Source organism: Aricia agestis, chromosome 5 (assembly GCF_905147365.1).
Source record: "Aricia agestis chromosome 5, ilAriAges1.1, whole genome shotgun sequence".
NCBI lineage: Eukaryota > Metazoa > Arthropoda > Insecta > Lepidoptera > Lycaenidae > Aricia > Aricia agestis.
Genome location: NC_056410.1, coordinates 5944033 through 5962875, shown reverse-complemented (window position 1 = coordinate 5962875; position 18843 = coordinate 5944033). Strand labels below are relative to the sequence as shown.

Sequence of the window (18843 nt, the reverse complement as noted above, 5' to 3'; positions counted from 1 at the left end):
ATAATTATTGTTTAAAACATAAAAGTTTTCGATAATAAAAACAATAGTATAAATTACATTTTGTAAATAAATTTGAGATTTGAATTTTGGAGGAAAGTAGCATGAAATTTGACAAGATGTTTTGGCAATTGACATTTGTGCTTGAATCAAATTTATCGATATGCTTATCGATATTTTACAATAACATAAATCTAAAATAAAAATCATTTACCTTTATATTTATCACCTTAAGCCCGGCCGCACATTATCCGAAATTTCTGATCAGAAAAATTCGGACGCCCGGCGGAACGCACTCTGTTCATACATTTTGTTGTAGACCCATCATACTAAAAGAATTTCTGACGTGTCAAAATGTATGAGCGGGGCGGGGCGTCCGAATTTTAGTGATCACAAATTCGGATAATGTGCGGCCGGACTAAAAGGACATATTATCTTATTTTAACTAATAGTATATTATAATATAGCTAATATAATATAACTACTATAGTATAGAGTGACTCTAAAACTAGAGGAAGGTTTATATTTATATATCATAATCATTTGTTTTACAGATTCCCTCAAGATCCTCTAATAAGAGGAAAATGGCTGAAATTAATTGGGCGTGTCGGTTGGAATCCCAAGAAAAATTCAACAATATGTAGCAACATTTCATTGAAAATTTTTAAAGAAAAATTAGAATAAATACTATTTTGGTTAAAGGAGCTATCCCAACTTTATTTGTGCCAGTAAGTTTGACATACTGTTGCACTTGTTACTGAAGCAATTATTAAAAATAAGCAATTATAAGCAATTAATGCTTTTTAGTTCATTTAAGATTATACTTATATGAACTAAAAAGTATTAAATAATCCTTATTCAGTACTCAATCTTCATAATTTTGAAGTCGGTACCAGTCCTAAGTATATAAGTTGCTGTTATAGCTATTCTGTCAGAGAACTGGCGATTAGGTTAGCTGGTACCGATTGCAAAATAATGAAGATTGAGAACAGAATTATACTGAGTACAGAATAAGAATTATTTAATACTTTTTAGTTCATTTAAGTATAATATTACTATTGTCATTGCCTTGGAAGTCGGTTTTAATTTTTTGTTTAAAAATAATAATTTTACTCATTTTAGCTGTCCTTAACGTTTTCTATACTTACAGTTGGTGTTTTAAAAAATCAAAATCAAAATTGCTTTATTTCTGAACAAATCTAAAATAAAATATATTTTCAGAATACATGGTGCCTACCACCGGTTCGGTAACTAAGCCGACGAGAAGAACCGGCGTAAGAAACTCGCACGCCCACTTTTTACCAAAAAAAGTGAGAAAAAAAATTATCTTTTAAAACAAAATTTACAATGCTGTAACTAAAAATTATACAATGTAAACATAGATAGATACATAATAATTATTGTAAGTCATGTAGAAGTAGCCTTGCAAGCAGTCATTCAGCATTCTACTCCCAAGATGTGCCATCAATTATGAAATCATTTTGGCTTTGGCACAAAACGTTCTTTGACTACTTTTTTAAATTTATTAATCGAAAGATTTTAAACGTTTTCTGGGACCATATGTTCCCATTTGAATATCAAGGAGTCACTTCGATTTCTCATTGTTTCCATCACCAGACCACCACTTTTGTGAACATGATACCTACTCGGAACAATACAATGTACAGCAAAAGAAAAAATTTGAAAATCGGTTCATAAACGGCGGAGTAATCGTTGAACTCCTCCTGTTTGGAAGTCGGTTCAAAATAATTGTAATAAAATATTATTATATTTTATAATATGTATTTAATTTAAGAATAAAATATAATACACTATGTGTGTTGTTTACTTTCAACGTTTACTTTCAGTGTAAGGACTGATTTACCAGATAGATTTTACCTGAGTAATAAATAAGTAACTTTATGATGTGTTAAGTGTAAATTATTTACCCCTATAAGAACCTCATGTCATAACATATCCGACGATTGAAAAATCATTCCAAAAGAAAATGTGTATCTACTTTTCAATCGTCACCTTTTTTTGCCAATTAAAATTTATGATACCTAATTTGAAATACAAATCTATCAAAGTTGCATATTATTTATTTCTTATAGAAACTCAGGTAAAATAACTCGAACGGACTAAACTATCGATAGCAAAATACTATACTATCGATAGTAAAATATACATCACTAGAACACGCACACATTGACAGATCAAAAATGGTCACGCATTTTCGAGTTGTCAGGTGGTCTTTACGACAGTATATATTATGTCTATGAATCAAACAGTATCAGCTAGTCATCAACAACCGGTGAGTTATCGCCACAAAAAAAAAAACGATAGTCTATGACCTTACTTCAAAATCAAACTGACAGAACGTTTGCTTTATTCCAAAACTGGAAATTAACAAAATACGTCTATTGATAACTATAAAAATGTTTGTAAGCTAGCCTGTTTATAATAAAAAATTACAGGAAAATAACTCGCGTGTATCAGGTATTGTTTTCTATCATAATTTTATAATTTCACAAAGTAACTTCCGCCAAGACAGGAAAAGGAAGTGTGGAGGTTGAAAATTCAGAACCTAATGCTGAAGCAACATCCTTATCCTGTTATGTTTGATGTTTCAATCAAATATCAATTTGTTTACAAACAAAACAATTTAAAATATGCTCGATTTATTGGTTATTAATGATCAAGATAAAGCTATAACAATGTTTTACAAGTTTCACAAAGTTTTTTCAACAGCTCTAACTAAGGTTAAAATTACTTTTTCAGTGAGTGATACCAGTAAATTAAGATAGTTCAAGATGACTACAGAATTATGCGCTGAAGATATAGCTATTCCAACTTTTAACGTGGTAAGCATACAATTCATGATAGGTATTTGGAAGAGTTAACATTTTTCAATTAATAACTGAATACAATAGTAATTGATTTTCGTCTTTTATGTTATCAACCAAACCAAGAAAAAAGAAATTGCATTTTTACTTATCTATATTAATGTTAAAATACTTTAATCTTATTATTTATATTTACCGTCACATACAAAAGATACACTGTCTTTTTTATATTCATAAAATATGCAACTTACCGTCCTTTCACAAGATTTTTATGCCAATAATATTATAATAATGACTTGGATAGGATCTTAACACGTTCATTGCCACATCAGGTGACGTCGCGTGATGCAGTCCACTAGTGCTTTACAATTTTGTTCACGCTTATAAATGGTGGCCGTAGCGTAACTAATGGCATTAGTTTTGATGGCATTTGTGTTGGCCACTAGGGAAGGGATTTACCTTTTTTTTTGTTCTGGCCATTTCGTAAGTTCACTATTTTTGGCTTGGCAATCAACATGTTAAAGGAAAAATAACTCCGAACTACACTAGGTCTAACTCAATGTCCACATTTTTTGTCTTAGCTTGTTGTCAATTATTCTTTTGCACTTTTGTACACAATGGAAAGTATTTTTTTCACGTTGAATGTACCTGACTTTACTGCAAGGTACTACTATTACTTTGGCAGACTAGACTCTAGACTCTAGAGTCATAAAGGGCTTTAGGGATTAGATTATTTATGAGAAGAAAAAAGAGATTTTTTTTCCTCATGTGAGAGGCATTAATAGTTGTAAAGAAAATTCACAATAAGTTCTGTAGATATTATGTATTGTTTGTAAAAAATGTATATGTTTTTTTTTATTTTATTAACAGTCCGAATCACTGGTGAGGTCGACTTTGATAGACGCTGAAGCAACTCCTACTTATACTAATGTGAGCAGTCGTATTAGCAATGGAGGACTGGAGCTAGGCAGACAACTACTCCTAGCTGCTCGTGCCGGAGAGACTTCAAACGTTGTAGATCTTATGAGCAAGGGAGCACCGTTTACCACAGATTGGGTAATTAACCGACATCCAGGAGGGCTATGTTTTTACATTTATATTTTAATAAGCAATTTATAACACTTCAAACAAGTTAACCAGCTGAGTCTCCTAACATATTTTATATTAAAACTCGACGCGCAATTTCACTGGTCGATAGGGTCCGCATGTGGGGTGCGGCAGATTTCTGGAACTAATGCCACAGGGCCCGCATGTCTTTCTACTACAACAAGCACTTGCGAATCAAAATTGAATAATGAAAATGTATTTGACTTGTCCGCAAGCTGTATATCGACCAATGAATGTAACGAACACTGAATGTAACGAACACGTATATACTTGTAACTTTCATTAGTCGTTGTTGAATATATAGAATATACAGGCTATACAGCAACTCGTTTGATATACATATTGAACGAGTTAACGACCAATTAAACTGCGCTATTAATCTGTATAAATAAAAATGAATTTTAAATTTTGTTAGTCTTGCTAAAATTCGAGAATGACTTGCAAATCGATGAATGGCTAATTTTAATCTTGAAATGTTTGTAGAAGTCCAGGAAATATTAATACATAATATATAATATACATGGGATTATAAATAACAAAATAAGTTTAAAATCTTTTTAGCTGGGCACATCTCCGTTGCATTTAGCAGCTGCAAACGGGCACGCAGAGACGTGTGACGTATTACTACGGGCAGGGGTCTCCCGGGATGCTCGGACTAAGGTCGAACGCACACCACTCCACCTCGCAGCTCACGCCGGCCACGCGCGAGTCGTCGAGCTCCTATTACAATGGGGTGCCTCACCCCACACAAAGGATCTGCTACAAATGACCCCGTTACACTGGGCGGCGTCCAGAGGGCATTTGGAGGTCGCCCGAGCGCTTCTCAGAGCCGGCGCAGACCCAAAAGAGCGATGCAAGTTCCGGAAAACTCCACGCTGCCATGCAGTTAGACATAATCATACTAAAATGCTGGTGTTGCTAGATTCAGCTGAGGCGGAACAGCAAGCTGCTGCATTACAAGGTATAGAATGTGCTGTTTTTTAATTATTTTTCAGAAGGTATTGTTGTTTTTAGGTGTATAAAATCCTATTGATTTTATATACCCAGAAACAACACAGGAATATACAATCAAATTAATGTATAATAACTTAATTGCATACTGAGATATAGTTATTATACATTAATGATTGCATTCCACGATTTTAAAAGAAAAGTAATATGCATTCTGTTTTTCCTTATTTTCTACTGTTTCTGTTACAGAGCAAGTTGATAAAACGCCAAAGATCCATGCTGAGGAATTAGAATCAGTGCAAAGTGAGCATAAACTATGTAATTGTAATTATGTAATATTAGCTTAAAGTTAAGATCGACAACTACATGAGTTTTGTTTTTAATCTTTCACAGAAGTGCAAGAAATAAAGCCGCGTATTAAAATAATTAAGTCAGTTCCTAAACAATCTACAGAAGAAAACACAAAGAAACCCCAGGTATGCTTATTGCTCTATATGATAATAATAATCGCACCCACACCGGTTTCGGTGACGGTGGCTGGTTTCATTGAAAACCAGGCCAGCTACGCAGGAGTAATTTTAAAGTGCCCAAGTGTGTGCGCAGTACACAAAAGCACTCTATTCCTTTACTCTCATAACCCAGTAGGACAGAAGACCGACACGACCGGCGAGAGATCGGCGGCTTGCCTTTAACTTGTCAGACAATCAGGTTCAGACTGCATAGTCCTAACCAAACTTGGAAATAGCATGTTTCCAACGCGGGAATCAAACCCACGACCTCCGACTCAAGAGCCGCACTCTATACCACTAGACCACGGAGGTGTTATTAAAGCAGTATATCAAAGCGCACACAAAATACGACAATTTAGGTATTTGTTTATTTGTAATATTATTACAATTTATTTTCTATTATATATTATCTAATTAATAATGATTAGTCAGTCGTTACTATTTACACAATATTCTAGTAAAGTTACTAGTACCTCAAAAGAAGAAAATGTATGCAACAATAACTTTATTGTCTACCTGCTTATTTTGTCTTTTTAGACACAACACACACACAATTTTTTCACATTTTTCACAATTAATTCACAATTAATTCACAACTTAGATCGCAGTGCTTTTGTACTGCGATCTAAGTTGTGAATCTTTTGCATTAGAAAATAGTCCCCAGCCCAATATTATATTAATCAGTCTTCAGTGCAGCTCTGGAATTATGTATAGGCAGCATAGGCCATGGCCTGTGGGCGGCAGCGTGCTAGGGGGGTGGCAGCGCCCTACGGGGGCGTCCTAGGATGACGCCAGAGTTCGTCCATAGGGGTGGCAAAATTAAAGTGGCCCAAACTCATAAAAAATATAAATCCGGCCCTGCTTGAGTGTATAATTTTTTTTCCCAGGTAACAGAGAGTCAGCCGCGCGCGACAGAGGGTGCTGCCGCGTTGCTGCGCGCGCACGGCATCACGCTGCTGCCGCCCGACGACGGCGGCACCGTGCTGTCAGCGTTACAGAGCGGCCGCACCATCGTGCTGTCTGGTCAGTCAGCATACTGTTTAAAAAAACGTAATACAGGGTGCAATTAAACCTTCCTGCAAAATTTTGATATATTGATCCTTGTTAAAAATAAAAATACACGTATTTTTTCTTTTATAATCACTCAGTACTAAAATGTTGTGAAATAGCTTCCGAAAGTTATCCTAAAAAACGCGCGCCTCCCCCCCGCGTCACCCCCGCTCATTCCCCGGCGCCGCGAGTGACCGTTCTGCAACGATTTTAAATGGGATAAAATATGTCATTAAAAAAATTTAAAAATAACACCCAATTTTTTTTTGGTTAAATGGACTCTCCTAATGATACCTAAGGACTGGAAAAAATTTGGTTGGAAGGTTTAATTGCACCCTCTATAAGGGCTAAAACACATAACCACATTGCGGTACTTCACCACCAAAATAACGGCAAAAAATTTTTAAATTCGTATAAAAAACTAAAGAATTCCGCCAATATTTCCGCCCCACGAACACCTTAAAATTGAACATTGCTCTATCCCTATAATTATTTCCCATTGATCTTAGGGTCAATTTATACTAGCGCAGAGTCGAAGCGCATCGAAGCGAATTATTAAAACTGAACATAACAAATCCAACCTTAACTCCAAAGCGTTAAGGCACTTTATTACTTCTGAGAATTGAAAAAGGCGCGCGCATCCGCGCGAATTCGCGTGAATGCGCCCAACCAACGCTGATTGGCCTTGGGTAAGTAATGTATGCGTTACGCTCTAGAGTTAAGGTTCGTGGTCCTAAAATATGGATTCTCGGTCAAATAGCTAGTTAATAATAATAGAGAATCATATTTCAGACGCTGGTAAGCTCATGCTCAAGGAGAGTACAGTGGAGTCGAGTGTACCGAGTACACTCGCGAGCACAGTCAGCGCGGCGGCACGGTCGAAGGGCGTGGTCGTCCGAGCCACGCCCGTTAGAGACCCGCCCAAAGGCGTCAAGGTCTTCGCACTGCAGAACAAAGGCAATTCACAGGTATACTATGTCTGCATAATCCATACTAATATTGTTAATGCGGAAATGCGTCTGTCCATCTGTCGGTCTGTCTGTTACCTCTTCACGCTCGAACCGCTGAACCGATTTTCCTGAAATTTGGTATGGAGATACTTTGAGTACGGGATAGGACATATGATACTTTTTATCCCGGAAGAGTTGATTGTGTCATCTAGTCATATTATAAAATATCAAACATGACTTTGAGTACGGGATAGGACATAGGATACTTTTTATCCTGGAAGAGTTGCTTGTGTCATCTAGTCATATTATAAAATCTCAAACATGTCTGTCTATTCTCTATCACCTGTATGTATTGGTATCGAGTTTTATTGGTAGGTATACTTTGAGGCCTTAAAAGAATAAAGAATAGTTTTCATCACGGAAAATTTTACGGTTCTCACGCAATTAATAATTTTAGCCCAACAAAGTTGCGGGCAATACGGAGAGTTAAATAAGTTTATTGTATTATTTCCCCCGTTTTGTATTTAAAAAAATGCCATTCAATAATTAACCAAAGCAACCCCTCCCAACTGTGGAAATTCCTTTCGTCGCTTGGTATAGGGAAGTCATCTGCTGGTTTAGATACCACGGTTGACTTGAACGCTCTCAACAAGCACTTTTCTAAGCCACCTGTAAATGTTGACCAACATACCAAAGCGCGCACGATTTCCCACATCTCCTCTTTTCCCATCCCTTCATGCACTTCATTCCTATTCCAGCCCGTCACTGAGGATGATGTTAAGAAGCATGTCACTGCTATAACTTCCACCGCTGTTGGCAATGATGGCGTCAGTCCCCGTATGATTTCCCTTTCAATTCCTGAACTCTTGCCAATTCTTACTCATATTTTCAATTACTCCTTGACAACGAGTTCTTTCCCTTCGGCGTGGAAACGTGCCAATATTATTCCTTTACCTAAAACCCCAAATCCCTCTTCCTTATCCCAATTTAGACCAATCTCCATTTTACCATACCTCTCCAAAGTCCTCGAAAATATTGTCCACAAACAGCTTTCCCAATTCCTATCCTGTAATAATTTGCTCTCTTCCTTTCAATCCGGTTTCTGCCCTGGTCACAGCACTTTACAGCACTGCTAAAAGTCACTGATGATTTACGACTAGCTATGGAGCAAAAATGTGTATCTATCCTGGTGCTACTAGACTTTAGCAGTGCTTTTAATTCAGTAGACTTTGACATCTTCCTTTCTGTCCTCCGTTCCCTAAATATATCTTCCTCAGTTATAGACTGGTTCAACTCCTATCTTCGAGGGCGCACGCAGCGGGTACGCTATGATGAGGCTACCTCAGACTGGTGTGATCTCGATGCGGGGGTTCCACAGGGTGGTGTCCTTTCTCCTCTTCTTTTTTCAATGTTTATAAACACAGTATCCTTAGTAATTTTATCATGCAATTTTCATCTCTACGCCGACGACCTGTAAATTTATCTTCAATCTCATGTTGATGATATAAGTGGGGCAATCAGTGATATTAATGCGGATCTAAAGCTAATTGCAGACTGGGCAAAATCATTTGGTCTCTTAGTTAATCCTCATAAGTCTCAAGCAATAATCGTCGGCAGTAGATATATGACACAGAGAATGGTACTCCGATTGCCCTCACACAATCTACTAAAAACCTCGGCATCATCATTTATAATAATTTGTCCTGGCAACCGCAAGTCAACGAGGTAAGTAGAAAAGTATTCCACTCGTTACACATGCTTAGGCGCCTTCAGAACTTTTTACCCTTAAAAACTAAAATATCCCTAGTCCAGTCACTCATTCTCCCTATCCTCGATTATGCTGACTCCTGTTACTTGGATGTTACCGAAGAGTTGCTAACGAAGTTAGAACGTTTGCAAAACCAGTGCATTCGTTTTATCTTTGGTTTAAAAAAGTATGATCACGTATCAGCTCTCCGGTGACAGTTAAAGTGGCTCCCGATTCGCCTTCGGCAAAATATCCATATCCTATCCCTCCTTTACAATATCCTTTATAACCCTTTGTCTCCCTCTTACCTCGTGGATCGCTTTAACTTTTCTCGACCCTTAGACATTCCTTGTGGGCCTAACGTGAGAACAAATCTTTCTTTCTCCCCTCCCATCGCTCCAACTTCTTCTCCTACTCCTTTACCGTTCATGCAGTTAGATTATGGAACTCCCTTCCCCACACCGTTCGTGATAGTCCCACAATCACTGTCTTTAAAAGACGCTTGAAGGAACATGACCTCAATACTGAATCCAGTTAAGATTATAATTAAATATACTTAAAGTATGTATCCATATAATGTTTAAATATATAATTGGTATATAATATTATGTCGATATAGTATGTAATAAATTATAGAATATTATTATTAGTATCTAAGTATTGTAGTATAATAGTATAGTATAATTATTGTATTTTAATGTTACAGTAATTTAAATTGTTCATCAATACTAATTATTATCTGTGCACGCCCCATCTGATGTTTCTATTCAAATTTCTCTACTTAGGACTGCTGGAAGAAATTTCTTTTAGAGCTAAGCAGTACCTGTTGTGTCGTCTTTCTAATATTATGTTACTTTTTAATGGTTTTGTGTGCAATAAAGTGTAAAATAAATAAATAAAAATAAAAATAAAAAAATAAAATAAGCATGCTATTTGATTCAATAATAATCAAATTAAACAGTATAATTACTTTATCATTATTAGTCCTATAGAAGCCAACATATGAGATAGTCGCGAGATTTGCGATTTTGAAAATATTGCTTGCATTTCAGCCTGTCAAGCTAGTCCAATTGTCGGATGTTAAAGGAGCAAAAGCGTCACCACTGAAGGCGAAAAATCGTGCGCCGGTCAAAATTATAATGAACAAGGCGAGCTTGAACAAACTGTTCACGCAGCCAGTGCAACAGATCACACAGTCGCAGATAGGACAAGTGAGGAAACCCGTGATACAAATACAACAGGTAGGCAGAATCTATCGCTTTAAGATCGTTTAACACAACTTAACTGTCGATAGAGTTTCACTCGACATTCTACTCTATAAACAATGAATCACAATCTGCAGAGTATAACAAAATTAAGTGATAATACTTTATGGGTATGTATGAATCCCCTCTGTGAAAGTAGCAACGTTGAATGATTACATTTTTTGTGATTTGTATGGGCGGTGTTATGAATTTTTTCCATACAAAGGTGAAAAAAAAGATACGTTTAAAAAAATACTTTCAGCGCTGCTATTTTCACAGCGATCTCTATATAGGGTACCCATACACACCCTAAATTATTATCACTTAGTTTTGTTACACCTTGTATAAGCCGTATTTTCCACTTACAGCACCAGAGCCACGGACCTCCATTATACAAGTACGCTGGATTTATGATACCCTTTGAAATGACAGCCGTTTTTTGTGCCTATTTGAAGCGGCACAAAAAAATTTCATATTTAAATCTGACGTAAAAATGACGTTTGAAAGTCGCCATATTGGCGCTGATAGCAGTAGTGAGAGTACTTGGAACTAATACTAGTGATGACAACCAATAACGATTAAGCGGCCATTTGCAATTTACGTCAGATTTAGTTCTCTTCCCCCGCATCGGGGGCGCTGATTCCGCTTCAAATAGGCACAAAAAGCAGGTGGGTATCATAAGTCCACCGTATTTGTATAATGGAGGTCAGTGACTAGAGCGTAAAATATTTAAATTAAAGCTGCAACGTTTTGCAGATCTCTCAATGCAGTAAACTCTGACATGTTGAACACGTTAAAAAGAATATTGACAGAAACGTTGTCAAACATAAAACAAAAGTTTTTGATTACTGTCTATGCTGGTGCTGCTTCTAGCATGAAAACATTGCAGTCTTATTAGAAAACACTTAGGTGTTTTCCTAAATACTGCACAACGCACAATAATATGCTCCTTCTTGTGCCGAACAATTTGAAAGTTGTGCGAATTTTTGAAATTACTGTCCATTACAGGAAACTAAAAAATATATTGTATCAAATAAACTACTTACTAAAATAAAGGCATATAATAGAAATTTAAATTTACTACCATAACAATTAAAGTTTAACTTTTTCGGCAGGCGCAGCCAACGGCTATGGAGACTGAACCTCTAGAGTCGACAGGCGAAGAATCTGTGGTAGACTTGAAAGCGCAGTTGGAAGCTGCGCATGCGACGATACGAGAGTTACAAGAGGAATTGGACGCGACGCGGGCGAGGCTCGCTCAGTACGAACCACCGGACCACTGATGATTACTCAAAATTAATCAGGAATCAACGATGCTATAATTAATACAGTACTGTAAGGTACCAAGCTTAAATTGTTACGAAGTGAGTGAGTGGCGTAACTACTGATGATGTCAGGAATAAAATATCTGCAATACAGTGCTGATATGTTCCAATCTTAAGTAGGGAGATGCAATATTTTTATTTTTGTGTTTATTTTAAAGAACTCCATGTAGAATAGACCACAAGTATATTAAAAAAAATTAAAACACTGAAATTTACTGCACAAAATGCGGTTTAAAATTGTTAATTTAAATTTTGGCGCCAAAAAGGATCTATAGTCTGTATGACGTCACAACTGTTTGACAATAATTATTGACTATGACACCACCTGATCGTACCTTAGCGTTAAAAACGATCAAAACGCTCAAAACGCTCAAAATGCAGGCATTTTGATAGTTTTTAACGCTAAATGGAACGCGGGGATAGCATGACGTGACGTCACTGAACGCTGATTAGTGTTTTGAAATCCGTTCCGTTTCTTACTATTTTCGTAATTTTTGTAAAAAAAAATTATATATTTTATAAAATATTAACCTTGCCTTGCCTTAAAATTTTCATAAATATTATATTTGCATGTTCCCTATTGCAGAATGCAGAGACAGAATATAATGTATGAAGAACGACGTAGACGCACTGTACAATAATAATTATTGTGCATTGAATCTTGCATTCCGTTTTGACAAAGAACATGCCTTATATATTTGTCGTCTAACCCAACCATGAGAAATACATGATAGTGGTACAGCTCTATAGATATAAAACGATTTTTAACTGAACATAACCTTACCAAAATGGACTTGGTGAACTTCGAAAATATTATACTCGTAGTCTTCAGTTGTATTATTTTTATACATAAAAAAACATTACTTAGTAATAGTAAATAACTACATAATATGTACTACAGTAAGATAAATCAGTGTATGTATGTGATTTCATTACCTTTTTGAACTTTACCATAATAATAATATATTTAATGTACTTGCATCTTCCCAGTCCATTTATGGAAAGGTATAAATACGATGGCGTAATACGACTTGTATCTTTCACATTTCCTAAATAATATGGCGAAGACTGACCCGTGTAAATATTACCCTTATTTCAAACCGTAAAAGTAGTGTGAAGAATATCGTTAGATTGCTCATTTGGGATATAGTTCTCTTGAGATAGTTTTGTCTCTACATAAGTCTCGAATCTGCCTTACTACCTGATACAGTACAAAATTGAAATTGTACTGCTCAATAATGGTTTATTAATATGAGACGATGAGTGAGCACTTGCCTTTATTCTCCATAACTTTTTCAAAGCCTTATTAAAAGATACCTTAGTGTGAAAATATAATCGGCAATAATCATTGCATTTTGATTTGTATAAGTTTTTTACTTTTATATGTAAATGTTTACAGAAGTGAGTACAATTTTTGTTGAGGTTTTGTAAATTTTAAAATCGAAAAAATAAAAAGTTAAGTAAATTAAAATTATTTTATTTTTATACACAATCTTCGTCAATCATCAATTTTTATACAAAATCGAATTCTTGATTTCACTTATTATTTCTGGCAAAGGATGCAGTTTTAGTGGCGTTTTCTTCTTATTTCAATAAATTGGTTGAGCAGTATAAAAATTATATTTTCTAGTTTGACTTCAGTCATCTTCATTTCATAATAATTATAGTTTGTGCATTCTAAGATGATATGGGAGACAGTTTTCATGTTCCTTGCTACGGGTTTTTTTTCTACAAAATCACAAAAACAAATGTTTCCTATAATTGTAAATGAATAAAAATGAAAAGATGGTAAATGCTAACTATAAAAATTATAAATATTAACTGTGAAATAGGAGTATAAAATTATTGTTACGAAAACATTTGAAAAATGTCATATGCATGAAACGGAACTTATGTCAATAGAGATTGACTCTGTTGAATCGAAATCAAATCGATAAAAAAGGGCGGCCATCTTAAATCGCCGGCACCACTGAAATGTCAGTACGAAATCGATAATTTTGATTGCAGTTCCTTTACGAAGTGATTCGATATTTTTAAACTATCGATTAATTTTTGTTAGGTAACTTCCATATTATTGTCAATTATAATGTGTCACGCATATCATCATAAAACGCATAAACTATAAATATTATTATTGTGTAAAATGTTTTCATCTCATTCATTATATTTTCTCATTGAGATCCTGCAATATTCTGGTTAGTAGTCAAAAGAGCCTGATGTTTAGGCAAAAATAGAACAGTCCAGGGATACCACCATTATCATAATTAACACTATGGAGGCGCAGGTCTAGTTCTATTTGTGAGAACTTGTCGGAACTGCTGTAGTATGGCATTCTCTCTTTTACTTCGTTCCTCTTTGCTGAACGCTGCCAACGCGCGTTTCTCATCGGCAGAATAAATCTGGTTCTCTTTACGAATACGCACAGCTTCCATTCGACGATGTCTGGAAAAGACAAGAGTTGTAAATATTTTTTGCTACCTTGCCTAAAAGAGAGATTAGAGTTTTTTTTATTTTACTCCCACAGACATGCGTTTTACACAACATTTACTAGGCAGTGGAAATGATATTTGCATACAATGTTATATTTATGCTGTAGGCCTACTACGAAACCGTTTTGAGACTCAAACAATCGGACGAAACGCGTCCGGCTCTAACAACGTCATTTCACGTTGTTAGAGTAGGATCCGGCATTCTCGTTCGATTGTTTGAGACTCAAAACGGTTTCGTGGTACAAGCCCTGAAATCAAATTGGCATAATGTGGTTGGTTTATGTGTCTTCTTCTTCTTCTTTTTATTTATGGCTCCTTTGTGAATGTGTTGGAGTAGACTCTGCCTTAAAAGTTGGTTTAATGAACAAACAAGGGTATGTACGGTGAATTTATGATAATGTACGGTGTCTGTTGAAAAATCTATAACCTAAAACAAACACACCTCTGTATCGAAACTATAGAACCTTTCTGAGCCTCTACTATAATTTATATTATAATGAAAAATCGTTTACTAAAAAGTAAACCAAGCAGTCTAGCTATGTTTATATTGTGATTAATTTAATTACCTGCTTCCGCTCATCACATATCCAACAGCTTCATACGACGCAATCTCATCTGACGTCAGACCAATCTCTCCTCTTCGAGGTATACGCTTGCCTTCCGCGACGTAAGCGGCCATAGCGGCACCCTCACCGGGTAGCAGGGCCCGTCCGAAGTCTTTGTGACCCAGTTGTGGCCCTACACGTGGTAGTGGACCATACTCCTCCGATGCCAGTTCGTCCGTCTTTGTACTAGACTTTGACGCCTTACTTGATTCTACCTCGTGTTCCTCTGTAATTGATTAATAAAATCATAATATATCGTAGACACAAAAGTATTAAGACAATAAAAAATATGTGGAAACAAAAGAGTGCAAGCAAGCTAACATAACTTCTTTCACACATTACATTGTCAATGTAAGTTTTACTTGCATAGGAGATTCAATACACTCAGGTCTATGAGTGAGCATGTGCCATTTACACCATTTACGAAAACATCACTTACTTCCTTTTTCCACCCAAACTTCTTCATCACTTGAGCTGCTGTCACTGCTAGAAGTCTTTGATTTCTTCTTGGCCTTTTTTCTTGCTTTCTTAATTTTCTTTAACTTCTTTTTGAGTTTCTTTAATTTTTCTTTGGTTTCACCCTTGTCTTTAGATTTCTTACTCTTTTTCTTTTCTTTTTTTGTTTCTGAACTGCTTACTGGATTTTCTTCTTCCGAGCTGTAATTATTGAATATTTATTTTAATAAAAATTATTTGCAAACAATTTTCCGGGACAGCTAGTAATATATTTATTACTAGCTGTCCCGGCAAACATTGTTTTGCCATATAAAGTATTTCGCCCATTTCATCAAAATAAATTGAATAGTTTAAGCGAAAATTTATTATGCGGGAACCATACATTTTCCGGGACAAAAAGTATCCCTTGTCCTTACCCAAAATCTAGAGTATCTAGATAGTAGATACCAAAACTCATCAAAATTGATTGAATAGTTTACGCGAAAATCATAAAAGTTTATTGTGCGGAAACCATACATTTTCCGAGACAAAAAGTAGCCCTTGTTCTTCCCCGAGACCCAAAGTGTCACCATACCAAATTCATCAAGATTTATTGTGCAGTAACCGTACATTTTTCGGGACAAAATGTATCCAAGTTTCGTCTTCGGGACTGAAAGAATCTCTATGCCAAATTTCAGCAAAATCGGTGCAGCCGTTTACGCGTGATGTCGTGACCACGCGAAAATGGATTCATTTATATATATATATATATATAGATTTAACCATAACCAAAAATATTTGGACAAGTCTAGGTGTTTTATATGTATAAAAAGAGTGTTTTATATTTAAATCCAGCGGGGCTAAAATGGTTGCTTTGAAGAATCATGATATGAATCTTAATATGATTCATTTTTCTAAAATCGCAAAATGCAACTCTGCTTGCAATTGCAAAAGCAATTCATTTCTGTATTCTGTATTTTTGTACTGATTTTTTTTTTTGTATTGGCATTTGTTATTTTGACAGTTTTGACAATTCATTTGCTGAATTGATTGAGAGGAATTACAAAATGTGACCATTTCAGCCCCGCCGAATTCCTATTAGTCCACAAAACATCTATAAATTTTACTTACTCTGGTCTTACTGGAGACTTTCCCCATACAGATGAAACTCCTATTTCACCTATCCTTTCTCTCTCTTCCCGACGGGCGTCAAAGAACTCCTCCTCTTGTGGTTTATATCGGCCCCTCTGATGACCACCTCCATGCCCACTTGAAGTGCCACTGCTTCCCAACCCTATTAAATAAATAAAAAATACATGACAGTAAATTATTACATTATTATTAACCATTTATGATTTAAGACTAAAGATCAATATTGATCAGACCACACATACTTGGCAGTAAATTTTATATACTATCAGAGATCAGAGAAGTTGATTCCTATGCACATGGCGGACCTAAGTAATTTGGTCGCATTAAGTCAAACCCATCTGACCTATCACAATTTACAGCTAACATTGAATTGATATAAGCCGACCAAATGACATAGGTCCGTCAACTGCCTAGGAATCAATTTCCTTGATGGGACAACAGCTGCGGACACAATTCGTGTGTCATCTTCAACAGGTTATTTATCGTATGTATAAGCATTGACAGACAGAGATTGAGATACATTACCATAAATATCCAATATTTTAATATTGTAACTACAAAATAAAATTTTATGAATCATTCAACGAATGCAATAGTTAGGCAACATGGCTTAATTTACTAACACCAATGGCAAAAACTCAAAGCTTACATAAATTTACTGCAGTCTGTAGGATGTACAATGTGGCCCTAATGCTGGATCCATGTAAATGATATTTGTAACTAAAGACAAATAGTAATTATTTAATATTTGAACATTACCTCCTCCAAAAGCACCATTACTTTCTCTGTAAGAACTTTGTCCTCTGTTTTCGGTTCTCTCCCGTCCTCTGCTCCTCTCCCTTTGTCTATCTTCAAAGTACCGATGTCTACCGCTATCTCCGTGTCTCTCCTTGCTGTTACCCTTGCTTCTCTCTCTTCTATCTCTACCTCGGTGTCGACTACGTTCACGACGATCCCTGTTTGGGCTCTTGTTTCGCTCCCGTGACCTACTGCGGCTTCTGTGTCTGCTATTGCTGCGATGTCTGCTCCGGTCGCGGTCACGGGCCATTATATGAATAATAAATAACTTAAACTATGCTAAGAATCAAGAAAATACTAAAATGCTGTGTAAATAAAAATACGCGTTTCGTGACAAGTGACAGCTTGGAAATAATATTTTGACATCTGACATTTTGAGTTTTTGGAAGAATGTGAAAGAGTGATGTTGTCTATTTATATATTTTTCCTAAAATTGTGTTATCTGGGTTTTTAATGTGTAATATTGGTATTTTTTTTTTTTTTTTTTTTTTATTAAGATTTAATGGCCTGGTAACGAGACCTTTAAGCCAATGTAATATTGGTAGGATATTAACCATAGACATAATATATACATAATATGTCTATGATATTAACCATTAAATATTTGTTATCGTGCACAAGTGTAGGAAAGTGATGTAATAACCAGAAACGTGCTCTTCTGTGTTTCCTCCAAAACTCCATCAAAAGTTTCAATAAAGCGTCCTACCACTTTACTGAATCGACCGACTTGACTTCTTAGTAGACTTGACGTAGTTTCATTGGAACCAGAGTTGCTCTTGTGTATTGCGCACACACTTGGGCACTATAACATAACTCCTGCGTAACAACCAGAGTGCTCATGTGTATTGCGCACACACTTGGGCACTATAAAATAACTCATGCGTACCTGGCCTGGTTTCATTGAAACCAGAGTGCTCTTGTGTATTGCGCACACACTTGGGCACTTTAAAATGGGAAATAATAAAACGAGCGAATAAAAAATTACTTTGCGACCGATGATGAACATACTGTTTTAATAACATGAGCGGTATTAATTTGACTAAGCGAAAAATAAACTAAACTAACGACTAATATTGATTTATAATAAAATCCAGAACGAGCTTACAAAATGTGGATTGCAATAAATCTATTTCAGATATTAAAATTCTATCCGAGCGACTGTATTACTAAGTGAGCGACTGGAAATACAAAGCGGGCAACTTCAATATTAAATATAGATTAAAATTTTCTAAGTGAGGTTATTTATTACGAGCTACTAAAAAGTTCATTTTGAGCAAACTTTTATGAGCCGCTTTATTAATAATAATTGGTTACTGATATTCTATTTGAGGCTTTATATTTTATATTTTGATACGTGTTTTAATGAAAACTACATATTGTTAAATGCGTGCGAATTTGAATGGGGGCGATGCGACGAATAATTGCAGTCAGGTGAGTTGGGCTGCGGACCAATACGACTTTTTTGGGTTAGGTTAGATGGCTAAGGCGGGAGCTTCGCTGCGCTACGCTCCCGCCTTAGCCATCGCGGTTATTTTTTTGTAAACCACCCAGAAGTAGGAATCATAATTGAAGTCAGTTGTTTTTTTTTGGTATAGGTCACCATTAAAATTTTACCCATTTCTTTGACGTTTCGTTAAGGATTATAATTTGTGTAATTTA

General features: G+C 35.7%; 2 protein-coding genes across 3 annotated transcripts; one reads left to right on the top strand and one right to left on the bottom strand.

Annotated features, from left to right (window-relative positions):
• Positions 1 to 2368: 2368 nt before the first annotated feature.
• LOC121727008 (poly [ADP-ribose] polymerase tankyrase-1) lies at positions 2369 to 11874 on the top strand. Of its 2 annotated transcripts, XM_042114676.1 has the most exons (10): positions 2369 to 2475; positions 2758 to 2840; positions 3693 to 3878; positions 4491 to 4890; positions 5130 to 5183; positions 5274 to 5356; positions 6277 to 6412; positions 7232 to 7407; positions 10189 to 10377; positions 11496 to 11874. In XM_042114676.1, exons 2-10 carry the CDS (start codon positions 2790 to 2792, stop codon positions 11661 to 11663), a joined length of 1443 nt encoding a protein of 480 aa, XP_041970610.1. In that variant the 5' UTR covers positions 2369 to 2475; positions 2758 to 2789; the 3' UTR covers positions 11664 to 11874. The 2 variants fall into 2 exon arrangements, with proteins under 2 accessions (XP_041970610.1, XP_041970611.1); XM_042114677.1 differs by lacking the exon at positions 2369 to 2475 and having other exon boundaries at positions 2661 to 2840.
• A 1929-nt stretch (positions 11875 to 13803) lies between these two features.
• On the bottom strand, positions 13804 to 17510 carry LOC121727009 (NKAP family protein CG6066). Its single transcript, XM_042114678.1, has 5 exons — positions 17146 to 17510; positions 16366 to 16528; positions 15239 to 15456; positions 14761 to 15025; positions 13804 to 14147 (listed from the first exon to the last, which is right to left on the bottom strand). Exons 1-5 carry the CDS (start codon positions 17432 to 17434, stop codon positions 13976 to 13978), a joined length of 1107 nt encoding a protein of 368 aa, XP_041970612.1. The 5' UTR covers positions 17435 to 17510; the 3' UTR covers positions 13804 to 13975.
• Between the last annotated feature and the right edge of the window lie 1333 nt (positions 17511 to 18843).

Coding starts and splice junctions, on each gene's coding strand:
- LOC121727008 (XM_042114676.1), top strand. CDS start 2,790: ATGACTACAGAATTATGCGCTGAAGATATAGCTATTCCAACTTTTAAC. Junction 5,357..6,276: donor AAAACACAAAGAAACCCCAG/GTATGCTTATTG, acceptor TTTTTTTCCCAG/GTAACAGAGAGTCAGCCGCG. Junction 10,378..11,495: donor CCGTGATACAAATACAACAG/GTAGGCAGAATC, acceptor CTTTTTCGGCAG/GCGCAGCCAACGGCTATGGA.
- LOC121727009 (XM_042114678.1), bottom strand. CDS start 17,434: ATGGCCCGTGACCGCGACCGGAGCAGACATCGCAGCAATAGCAGACAC. Junction 16,529..17,145: donor TAATGGTGCTTTTGGAGGAG/GTAATGTTCAAA, acceptor TTTATTTAATAG/GGTTGGGAAGCAGTGGCACT. Junction 15,457..16,365: donor AAGTCTCCAGTAAGACCAGA/GTAAGTAAAATT, acceptor CAATAATTACAG/CTCGGAAGAAGAAAATCCAG.